The 12,538-nt window shown below is 39.3% G+C and overlaps 1 protein-coding gene across 2 annotated transcripts in view; it reads right to left on the bottom strand.

Moving 5' to 3' along the window:
• Positions 1–12,538, bottom strand: part of HERC5 (HECT and RLD domain containing E3 ubiquitin protein ligase 5) — a 41,491-nt gene that overhangs the window by 20,346 nt on the left and 8,607 nt on the right. For both annotated transcript variants that reach the window (XM_032332852.1, XM_032332851.1), the window contains exons 5-12: positions 12,309–12,400; positions 11,685–11,815; positions 9,521–9,666; positions 8,155–8,231; positions 7,353–7,456; positions 5,703–5,762; positions 3,318–3,411; positions 243–432 (exon numbers count right to left, since the gene is read on the bottom strand). In XM_032332852.1, coding sequence (XP_032188743.1) covers positions 243–432; positions 3,318–3,411; positions 5,703–5,762; positions 7,353–7,456; positions 8,155–8,231; positions 9,521–9,666; positions 11,685–11,815; positions 12,309–12,400 — 894 coding nt within the window. The remainder of the gene's footprint in view (positions 1–242; positions 433–3,317; positions 3,412–5,702; positions 5,763–7,352; positions 7,457–8,154; positions 8,232–9,520; positions 9,667–11,684; positions 11,816–12,308; positions 12,401–12,538) is intronic.

Here is a 12,538-nt window from a genome sequence, read left to right as displayed (position 1 = left end):
ACAAAGGACTTCATGACCAAACCACATATGTACCATTACAAGAACTCTAAAAAGGTAGTGAAACAACCTATTTTGGATGACTACAATATTTACTACAGCATCTTTACAATATACTAAGAATATGAACTAAAAAACAGCAACATAGTTAACAATTATCTAAGTTTTTCTATAACTTTACCAGGTGTGCATTTCCACTGAGGGGATGGTTAAAGTATTTTCAAAATGTAAATCATCAGTCTTACCTAGAACCCGTAAAGATTGGTCATTCATGGCACAAATAGCCTCTGCAAACGGAACCACCAGGCTCTCCCAGTTGTTATAATCATGCATCATGGGACACTCAGGGAGAAGGAAGAAAATCTCTAAAGCTTCTTGGTGTGGAGAATGAAACGGAAGATTTTTGAGCAGATTATCCCTGAGACATGTGGTTATCTGTGGTCAAAAAGATCAGGGAAAAGACACTCAAAACACAGCAAGAACTAGATGCAATTTGTAATAAAATAAAATCTAGAACCCGGAGTTTCATTCCACCAAGGAACTGGAATAATCAGTCAGTCCTAAAACCCATGTTTACATCCAATCTCACATAGCTTCCCAACTACTCGAGGTATAGATACGTGACAAGCGTCATCCCATTTAATTCCTGAGAAGCATTGAAGGAGATGGAGAAGAAATCATCTTAAAGTTATACTGGATGAACAAGGAAATCAAAATAGGCAGCCCTCCCAATAACAAATACTATATTCTACCCCCTCATTCCACTATCCTACCTCATTATCTTTAAAGAAAAAGAATACATAAGAACCCCCAAAAGCAACATGAAATAACCCCATAGGAACAACAAGCAATAACCCCAGCAACAAAAATAGCATGGTTTCCTCACAGGACCAGCTGCCTCATCACCAACTCTCCACTACAAACTCAATCTTTTAGTCCTTCCAATCTCCATTTACCATTCCCCAAATCAGAACACAAGCATTCCAAGAAAAATTCAAATGCAATTCTGAATGTTTATGTTAGATGTGCCCAGATAAAAGAAATAATTTGTTTCAAAATCCACTGAGAAGCTATACTTATTTAGGAGTACTCATTTGTCAAGTATTATGCTAAGTGCTTTACATATGTTAATCAGGTTATAGTTCTTCGGGAACATAGATGGTATTTTAACCCCATTTTATAGACAGGAACTCTGTATCTGCTCAAAGTCACAGAGTTAAGTGGGAATCTCTTCTGGATCTTTCTGACACCAAAACCCAATCTCTTAATTATTAAATTATGATATGAACTAAATGATGTCTCTAAATGGACTAATTCTTGTAATTCTCTATTTCTGTATCAAAACACTATGGCAGGCTCTACTACATGGTTCAGTCTTTGGAGTGAACATATCTGATTACTCTAACACCTCCTGGTAACACACACCCCTCCTACCTCAGTGCTCATCAGCTGCCATATCACCCAATCTCCCAGCCTTCCCCTTAGACCTGCAGGACTACTGTGATCCTCTCACTTCAGCCATCTTGTTCCACACACTTGTGTCTCAGTGTACATTCCTGCCTGCCAGGAATGCCCCTCCTGAGGTAGGCACATGGTAAAACTCATACCCTCTGGGGACCTTGATTTGATTGCTCTAAGTAGAGATGACCATTCATTGCCCTAGTGATGACTGAATTCATCCAGAAATATTAATTATACACTAACTAGATTCTAAGTGTGGCATCAGGGAAAGCAGCGGAGCGTAAAACACACCTAGTCTTCCCACTAATGCCTGCGTGTTCGTGTTTGTCCCTAACTAAGCGTTTTAAAGACTGGGAGCATGTCTCTCATTTTCACCAGGAGTCCGCACCACAGTGCCCTACACAGAGCAAGCATCCAAGAGTCTACTGAATGAAGGAATGAACTGCAGAAGTCTGTGAATCTGTGTCCCAGAAATCTCAAAATAGAAAGAAACATTACAGGTTTTCTTAGCCAACTATCTGGTCTAAATAACGGGAAGACTGCTCTATGATTATGCTGACTGCATATCATACAATATTGTTCTGGCACAACCAAGGTACAATTAGCTTTAGTGATGAACTGGCCCAAATTCTTCCCTCCACAGATGCAGAAGTGGTATCTTCCTACTAAATGCTGCAGAGTTCTGACAAAGGTACACAATTAGGGATCCGTTTTACCTTAACCCCTAACAGGGTCATGGTCCTGCCAAGGTTAACAGAATTAAACTTTCATCTTCCCTCAAGAGAAAGGAGTGTGTGTAAAGAGACCCTGAAGCTCAGATAGAGAATGCTGGTTTTAGAGGATAGAGCAGAACAGGTGAGGCAGGAAAGGAAGGAGGAAGAGATGATAGGGAGACTGAGAGATAATGAGAGGTACAGAAACAGAGGCCAAGAGCAAATGAGAAGGAGACGGGGAAAGGGAGGAGAAAGGAATGGAAAGAGGGGAAATGGGGGACAGGGAGGAAGAAAGAAGGGGAGGAGAGAGGTGAGGAGAGGAAAAGAAAGCACAGTGGAATGGAGGGGAAGGGAGCAGAGGGGAGGAGCAAAGAAAAGGCAGAAGGGAGGGAAGGGAGACAGAAGAGGGGCCCAGGGAGAGAGAAAAGGAACCAGAGTGACACCAGGAAAGTAACAGATTGAGAGAAAGTACTACCCCTGGATCAACAAATATTAAGAGAACAAAGAAATAAATAGAGACTACATCAAGAAAGGCTAAACTAATGAAGGAAACATGTTTGGAGCATTTGGCAAAGTGGGAAACCTAAGGACAATAATAACAGTACTGAAATAAAGAGCAACAATCCCCCAAAGAACATTCTAGAACCTATAGAAAGGAAGTGCAATAGAACGAAACACAGAGAAAAAGAATCCAGACAGTCCCGGGTAAGGGGGATGTTCATAACAAAAAGTGTTCTCATGTCTATACGTATGTTTAAAATAATTATAGATAACACATCTTTGTGTTCTAGTTTACAACCTCAACAAATCCTTCAATCATCTTCCTTATAGCCTGAGTTGACAAAATTCCCTCCAGAGAGTGTGTGCATCTATGTACAGATACTGTGTGTGTGTGTGTATGCTGTTTGTGGGTACAGACGAACCCCTGAGACTACTTTTCATCCATGGGATTACCAGAGCAACCAATTTGCTCCAAAGGGACCAACTCCTGAATGCAGTCTGACTTTCACCAGATCTGGATATGCTACAGGGTCTGAGACTCTCCCGAAACTAAGTATTTCTTCTCAAATTTTGAATTGTCCAAAAAAAAAAAAAAAAAGTTTTAATGTATTTTCTTTTTCTAAATAAGAATCTAAATAATACCACCGTGTTAGCAATCCAGTCCTTCTGGGTTAACTCTTTAAAGGCACTTCTTGCTTTATTTAAGTCCAAGTGAATAAGCATCGTTTCTGCAGATTTTCTATAGAAGGAAGATAAAATTTAAAAGTACATGGATAGTAAATAGAATAGGACACTTCAAAACTACAGATTTCATTAGACTATTTATCCAGATGAAGCGTTTCTTCTAAATCTTATTTCATTTCAACAAAATTACTTTTTCCCTCAACTTTACAATAAAGAAAATAATTAGGCTAAACACAAATTCAATTGAGAATGTCACTGACCACTTATGATTATTTCTAAAAGATAAAAAAAATAAAGCCCACATTAACAATATACATACTATCCAAGTTTAATTCTGATACTATCTTATATTAAATATTTATTTATTTATTTTAAAGATTTTATTTATTTGACAGACAAGGATCACAAGTAGGCAGAAAGGCAGAGAGAGAGGGGGAAGCAGGATCCCTGCTGAGCAGAGAGCCTGATGCGGGGCTCTAACCCAGGACCCTGAGATCATGACATGAGCAGAAAGCAGAGGCTTAACCCACTGAGTCACCACATTAAATATTTATCTTTTTTAAAAAGCCACACTACACACACAAAAAGTAGAGGTTTTTCGGCGCATTTCTGAAAAAAATAACCATGTCTCCCACTTACCGGAACTGAAAGTCTGGATCACCTTGGGCTCCACACTCAGCATGGAGCTATGTAAGATTCTCTGGCTCCCTTGCCCACCCCCCCACTATTACTCACTCTCTCTCTCCCCCTCTCAAATAAATAAATAAATACATCTTTTTAAAAAGATGAGGAGGGTTCAGAAGCAGTAAATTCTTAGTGTTGCAAAAGAAAATTACTAATAAGGGACGCCTGGGTGGCTCAGTAGTTAAGCGTCAGCCTTTGGCTCAGGTCATGATCCTAAGATCCTGGGATCAGGCACATGCAGGGAGCCTGCTTCTCCCTCTCCCCCTGTTCATGCCTTCTCTCTCTCTCTCTCTCAAATAAATACAATCTTTAAAAAAAAAAAACTTAACTTGTGAATTATATTTATTCTTTATATGTTTATGTTCAATGTCTTAGAAATAGACACATTCTTTGTAAAATAATACAAGTATTTCGTGTCTCAAAATAGAAAATCTTCTTAAGATAAACGTCATATAAATATTTAGGAAAAGAGGTGCTAAGTCGTTCTTTCATTTAAAATTTCAAAGAAATCTTAACACCTTCTAATGGGAAATAGTTAAATAAATTAATGGTTAAATAAATAAATAAATAAATAAAGTATGTCCTTCCCATGCAATACCATGCAGCCATTACAATGACATCAAAGAAAACTACTGAATAATATGAACTGAATAAAATTAAAAAATGGACAAATATATTAAGTATAAAGTAATATATAAAAGAACCTAATCACATTTTTAGTAAAAAAATAAATTTGCATAAAAAAAGATATATGCACAAAAGCTAGTCCTCTTAAGTAGTGGATTACGGGTATTTTCATTTTTTTCGGTCACAGGTCTTTATTTTTTACATTTTCTACAGTGTGCATTTATCTGCTTTCATTAAAAACAGTTAATTTTTACGGGTGCCTGGGTGGCTCAGTCAGGCATCCAACTCTTGATTTCTGCTGAGGTCATGATTTCAGGGTTGTGAGATCAAGCCCCATGTCTCACTCCATGGTCAGTGGGGAGCCTGCTTGAGATTCTCCTTCCCTCTCCCTCTTGCCTCCTCCCCCACCCCCCCACACACGTGTGAGTGCATGCTGTCTCTCTCTCTCATAAATAGAAATAAAGATTTTTTTAGAATCTTTAAAGAGATAAACAGAGTGAATTATTTTAACCTCATGCCATCTTATAATCTTTCTTTTTTTATTGAAAGACAATTGATTCACATTATATTAGTTTCAGGTGTGCACAACATTATGAATTGATGTATGTATGTATTGCAAAATAATGACCACTTAAGTCTAGTTAACATCCATCATCACATATAGTTACAATTTTCCCCTTTTTTATAAAGATTTTGTTTATTTATTTGAGAGGGGGGAGAGAGAGAGAGAGAAAGACCATAAGAACATGGGGACAGAGAAGCAGATTCCCCACTAAGCAGAGGGCCTGATGAGAGGCTTGATCCCAGGACCCCAAGATCATGACCTGAGCCAAAAGCAGATTCTTAACCAACTGAGCCACCCAGATGCCCCCCAACTTTTTTTTTATAACAAGTATGTTCAAGATCTACTATCTTAGCAACTTTCAAATATACAATCTTTCAAACTTTCAAATATACATTATTCACTAAGTCACCATGCTATACGCAGTATTTTTAACAGGATCTTAAGCTTTATAAATATATTAAATATATTACCTTTCCCTTAAAAAACTTCCAATCAGACAAGCAGGAGATGAAAATATCTCTCTGATTTCCCTATATGAGGAATAAGATGGTGGTTAAAACACATCATACTGTATGTCTCCTTATAGCATAAGACATGATAAATAACACATCTCCTAACCATCCTTCAGACTTCTCCGTCTCTGGTTTGTTTGCGCATCTAAAAGTCTATTCATTTTCCCAATCTCAAAATTTCATGACAAATATAATAAAAAGGTATGTAGTCATAGAAGCCACAGGGAAATAGGAAAAGGACTGACCTAGGGTTAATTCCTTGAATAAGTAAGACATCCCCATCCCACCCAGCTCTCCAAACCCTACTTATTTCTGCTGCACTTAAGTGGAACAGAAAAAAATTACCAGGAATTAAATGGGACGATGGGGGTGAGGAGGGTAGGCTCAGTTCCATCTTGGAAGTAATAGCACAAGTAGGTTTTTTAAAAAATTATTTAAGTACAGCTGACATAGAATGTCACCTCAGTTTCAGGAGTACAATAGTGTTTCAACAATTCCATCACTCAGCGCTCAGCAAGGTGAGTGCAGTCACCAGCACAGTTCTTGATCATCTATGCAGACTACAGTGCAGCTATTTCATACAACTACTTTACAAAATTAGGAAACCATACCTAAAAATACCTCTAAAAGGAAACGCTTATAGAAGTAAATATAATCCTGAGAAATGGTAGGAGTTGTATGGCTTTGAGCAAGACTGCCCACACTGTCCAGCAGTGAAGAGGTCCACAGACAAGTGGTTCTAAGGTCAAGGTGGGCTGGGAAATGGCTTAGGGGTATCTCCTTCTAAGAACAGTCACAATAGGGCACCTCGGTGGCTCAGTGGGTTAAATCCTGCTTTCGGCTCAGGTCATGATCCCAGGGTCCTAGGATCAAGCCCCGAGTTGGGCTCTCTGCTCAGTGGGGAGCCTGCTTCCTCCTCTCTCTCTCTCTGCCTGTCTCTCTGCCTACTTGTGATCTGTCAAATAAATAAATAAAAATCTTAAAAAAAAAAAAAAAAAAAAAGAACAGTCACAATATAGGCAAACATACCAGAGACCCAGAGAGTCCTCCAGTCAAAAAAGCTGCTCTCACAGAGCTTACACATTAGCTGTGGTTTTTAATCTTAATGTGTCAACTTGGTTAGGCTATAGTACCCAAATACTTGGCTAAACACCAATCCAGATGTTGCCGTGAAGACACTTTTTAGAGATTCACATTCAAATCAACAGACTCTGAGTAAAGCAGATAACCCTCCATAAAGTGGGTGTGCCTCATCCTACATCAAAGGCCTTAAAAGATAACGGTTCCCAGGCATGGAGAATTTTGCCTCCAGACCCAAGCTGCAGTACTAACTCCTCCCTGGGTCTCCAGCTGGCTGGCCTGCACTGCCTATTTTGCACTTAGTTCCAGCAACTGCGTACAAGCCGACTCCTTAAAAATAAATCCCTGTCTCTATACACACACACTCAACGCGTGCACAAAATCTATTCCTTCTTCCTCTGGCTGATGGACATCGTGGACCACAAAACCTCGTATCTCTGAACTGTCCAGAACCAGTTACGGGGGGGGGGGGGTGGGGGGGAGGCTACTTTACAGAACTCTATGAGCAGAGAAACACAGGGGCGGTACCTTTTTGTATTTTGCCACTGTTTAGTCCCCACATCAGCAATCCACCTCTTTATGGTCCCTTCGTTCAATGTAGGAATTTTCCTCCTCAGATTAACATAGGGATTCTGTAAACAAACAAGTAAAACACAGCAAATTAGACACCACAAAAATAGGTATCCTACTTTTAGGCACATTCAAGGATACAGGGTAATACTGATTTTTAAATATGGAGGATACAGCTGTGAAAAATCCTTAAGTAAGATTTTACCAAGAAGTAATCGATCATTTGTTTGCCTGTCAACTTCTTGCCCAAGGGGCTTAAATCCAAGGTAAATTTCTCTGAGTGCTCCAACACTCAGCACTTCCAACAGGTATAATCAGATTAAAATGAACACCACACAGCCTTGAGGGGAAGATCTTTTGTGTAGGAGTGGGAGGAACTTGGTTGGCTTCAGCAAAGCAGTGTGAGGCAGTTATCAACTCAGGATTCACAGGCCATGAACCTCAGGTCTTTTTTACTCCAGGCCAGCAAAATGTTAGAACGTCAATGTGATGGCTTTGCTAGGATACTGACCAAGCCGCTGGCAGGGCCAAGGAAAGATCTAAGGAAATCTGATTTGACTTTTACCAGAGACAAATCTCCTGATTCCTGTGAGTCAATACTTACATAGTTTTGACAATAAAGGATCCATAATGTTTAGCTATTCCCTAAAGGTCAGCTTAGAAACTAGATGATTTTGGAATTCACCATACCTGGATACTGAAACCCTTCAGTTTGCTTAATATACCAAGTTATATAAAACATCTAGAGATCTATTTTTACCTTTTTTCCCATCCAGAGCAAAATGCTTTGATTCCCTCCAGCAATCATTATTAACTCCTTTTCTGAAGTTCGGCTTTCTGAAAGGGAGACACAGAAAGTGAGAGTGCAGAAAGTGACTGGCACGAACATGCACGCTCAATTTAAATCATTTCAGATTCCTCTTAAATTTGGTCCTTTTCTCTTTGTGACATAAGGCCTTAGCACATTTCTCTCCCATGAAGCAGAAATATACATTTCCTTCATAGTAAGGCTAGTTGGCAAAAACAAAGGATCTGCAAGGCTGACACATGACATCAGTCTGACATATATAATTAATGTAAATGCTTATATATAAAATAGTTGAAGCAGTATTTGATTAGTTAGCTGATCCTTGGTTAAATTCGGCCCTCCTTACCAAAAGCTATTTTCTACAAATCAAGACTTAACCAGTAACTACTGGCTTAAAGAATATAAATTAAGTACTTCAAAAGTCTAAAGCCTCTGCCTTCAGCTCAGGTCATGATCGCAGGGTCCTGGAATCGAGCCCTGCATTGGGCTCTCTGCTCAGCAGGGAGCCTGCTTTCCCCTCCCTCTCTGCCTATTTGTGATCTCTGTCTGTCAAATTAATAAATAAAATCTAAAAAAACAAAAAGAAGAAGAAGAAGAAGAAGATGAAGAAGAAGAGGAGGAAATCAAGTATATGAACCACTCAAAGAAAACATCCTACTGTTTATTTTGCCAAAAGAACTTAAGAGAATTCTGGTACCTTGGATCACCACTAAGGTTTCAGAATTAAGTAACCAAAGTAGTCTGATGCAGTTTCTATAGCAGAGTGTTTTGAGCTCTGTGTGGCTCAGGCCACGGTTCAAATCCAGCCAAAGCACTGACTGGCTGTAAGAACTGGCTAACCCTTTAACCTCCAAGGCTCTGTATCCTCCAGTAAGAGGAGCCTGAGAGCACACATCTCCCAGAACTGTTAGAGGACAGGTGAGATAACACACATAAGGGGTAAGCACAGTTACAGTGCCTGGCATATGACAGCTGCTCATTCATGATTCTTGGGGCTTTACATGATTGAGTCAGTCACCAGGTAAGAAAACCAACCACCACGGAATTAATAGGTCTCCTACAACATATGCCTCTGAATCCATATAATCTATTTTATGTTCTATCATTTTAGGTCCACATTAATCTTATTAATCTGAAGGAATAAGAGGCATTAATTACACTGAATATTTTAAGCTCTTTACAAGTAAAAAAATGAAACCAATGTTTACAGAAACTTCCTTCATAGTCATATATTTTTTTCCTTGTCACATTACACACAGAAAAGTCAGTTTCTTGAGAGCGGTATTTAAGCCAAATCCTGTGTTCCTACAAAATTTACCAAATTTGAGTTCTTCATTTGATGGCAATTTCATGGGAAGTGGTATCAGCTGATTATGTGTTCCACCGTTTCCCAGTTGTCCTTCTTTTCCAGAACCAAAAGAAAAGACCTTCCCCAAATCAGAAACATAGGCAAGTGTGTGCCGCCTATTAAATAAAAGCATAGATGGTCAATTCTCAATTATCTACAATGAAGAGAGTACACAGTACATGTAAACTGCTGAAATTAGGTCACCCAGTGAGTGAAACTAGTGAACCAACTTCCAATGGATGAAATTAGCAATATGGAAAGTAAAATAGCATTAATGTGTGGCTCAGATGATTTTGGAATCCCTATGGCCACTCAAGGCCACAATGCTGGGCCTTGGGAAAAGGCACTCCCTGGACAGGAACAAGCAACTGCCCTTGCTTGCTACTCCTTTTTCAAACCTTGACTTGAGAGTCACCATCTCTTGGAAGCCATCTTTGAGTGCCCCCTTTCCCCATCCTAGAAGATGGAATTAGGTGAACCTTTCTGAGCTTCATTTCCCAAAAACCTTTACCTTAATAATGACTCCCTTACTGATATGCTCCTAGGCCTCTCCCACTCTAGAATGTGTTAAGCAAAGAATTTGGCCTTTGTCTCAGTTCCTGGGAGGTAACCTCTAAACCCTTAGAATTTCCCAAGTGATAGGAGCATCTTTGTTATTCATGGGAAGATCTGAGATCACACCTAACAGCCTACCCAGGTGGCTCCAGAAGGGCCCCTCTGGCTTCTCTGAAGCCCAACCTACAGGGAGGGAGAGGCCGAAATTTGAGCTCACTGCAGCCTCATTTGAGCTTGCAATGATTCAATCAACCCGGACTAAGCAATGAAGCCACAGTAACAACTCTGGACTTGGGTTGAGCTACTATACACATCATCATGTATTGGGCTGGGAGAAGGTAATATCATTCTGTCCATGATTCTATGATGACTGGAGAGTGGAAGACTTCTCCTGGACTCTGTTCTAGACATCCCTTCCTCTGACTGGTTCTAATTTGTATCCATTTCTTATAATAAATGTGAATATGACTTTAATAACTTTCAGTAAGTTCTGAGCATCTTTCCAGTGAATTCTCTTGTGTTAGCAGGGGAACTGCCCCCCCTCCCCGTGTGTACTAAGATATCTCTAACATGAGACTCCTCTTCTAACACATGCTACTTAAAGAAATGAGTGTTTTGAAAAATCCAAAGTGGTGAAAATGTCCCCTTGAATGCACAGAATCATACCATCCCAATAATCTGGCCTACTTTAATAATATCCATTTATGTAATTTTACTCCAGGATCATAAAAGAATAGGTCTATGCACTGAAAGGTACATAGACAAGTTTTTTGGTAAACAAACACATGAACCCAATATTCAGATACAGCCTGAATTTGCTTGTGTTTAGTAAGGAAAGACTTGCCCAAAAGAGTATCTGACTGAAAAGACTTCTTAACCTTACCAAAAACCCCAAATCCCACTGGTTAGAAGTGAATGATCTTCAAGGAATAACTAAATAAGCCAAGGAGTTTGAGCAAATTTTTCAACTTTTATTAACAACAACAACAAAAAAAGCTGGAAAAATCAAACTTATCAGAATATTCTACTCAAACTACCACTGACTTTGTCTTATCCTCTACTGTGATCACTCTGAAAGAATAACAGTAACTTAGTAGGCTGGCCTCTAAAGGGTTGTGAGAAAGACATCAATGAATAATCCTTTGTGATTCATGTTTATTTACTCCCAAGTAAATGACATATTCTTCTTAAAGATGAAAGTCTGTCTGAGCAGTTACAAAGATATTTCACTAAAGGGGCAACAGGAAGTGAATAATTTTCTCATTAATAAAAATTAATGCAGGGCATGCCCGGCTCCCTCAGTCTGAGAAGTATGCAACTCTTGATCTCAGAGTCGTCAGTTCTAGCCCCACGTTGGTTTAGAGATTATTTAAATATTAAAAAAAAAAAAAGACAATGAAAACAAATATATATGCTAAATAAAGATTATTATCTAATAACATAAATTAAGCATCTTCACCCATGTGAAAATATTTGATATGTTTATCTCAATAAAAAAAACTGACGAAGTTTTATTAAACTACCTATCTAAATTTATCATAATGATCTCACCAATCTTCACAGACACTTGACAACTTACCTTCCACATGCTACCTGGGTCACTCTAATTCCAGTGAGCTCAGTCACCAAACGGGGTCTTAACTCATTCTGTGTGGAATTGTGACCGAGTTGCCCGTGTTTTCCAGCACCAAAAGTAAATACCTGCCCATCCTAAAGAAAAAAAAGTATCAGATTCTAGAAAAATACAACAGTAATATTACTTAATAATAAAATATTACTGAATTCACTGATATCACTGCATAATACAAAAGGGCTATTCACTGATACCTCACTGATGCCTTACTCAGGGGAGCCTGGGTAGCTCAGTCGGTTAAGCATCTGACTCTTGATTTCAGCTCAGGGTCATGATATCAAGCCCTACATTGAGCCCTACACTCAGGAGTCGGCTTTTCTCCCTCTCTCTCTGCCCCTCCCTACCCTGCTCATGTGCACACTCTCTAAAATAATTAAGGAAATCTTAAAAAAAAAAAAAAAAAAAAAGACCATCAAAGCAAAGCCCCAAATTATCAGGAGGACAATCCTACATGTGAGAAGTGACCCTTCTTCCTAGGGAAATACTAAGTGCCCAAATCCAGGGGTTTTGTACTTTCCCCACTACAAAGTTCTTCCAGAATTACCATCGAAGAGACAAGGATACACGCACCTCTGTGAGCAGGGCAGTGTGAGAGCCACCACAAGCAAGAAATTCAACTTTCTGACTGTCCAATGCTTCAACGAGGGAAGGAAATTCTTCACCTATGCAAGAAAAAGAAGCTGAAGTGATTAAAAGAGAACGCTGATTTGCACCCTGGAGTTCCGTGCTACTAGGAACATACCTGCACTGTCTCTCAGCTGATGGTCACAGTTCCTAACACCTTCTGACAAGAAGGCCCA

Source organism: Mustela erminea, chromosome 2 (genome assembly GCF_009829155.1).
Source record: "Mustela erminea isolate mMusErm1 chromosome 2, mMusErm1.Pri, whole genome shotgun sequence".
In the NCBI taxonomy this organism is placed as follows: Eukaryota; Metazoa; Chordata; class Mammalia; order Carnivora; family Mustelidae; genus Mustela; species Mustela erminea.
This window is presented reverse-complemented; position numbering and strand designations above follow the sequence as displayed.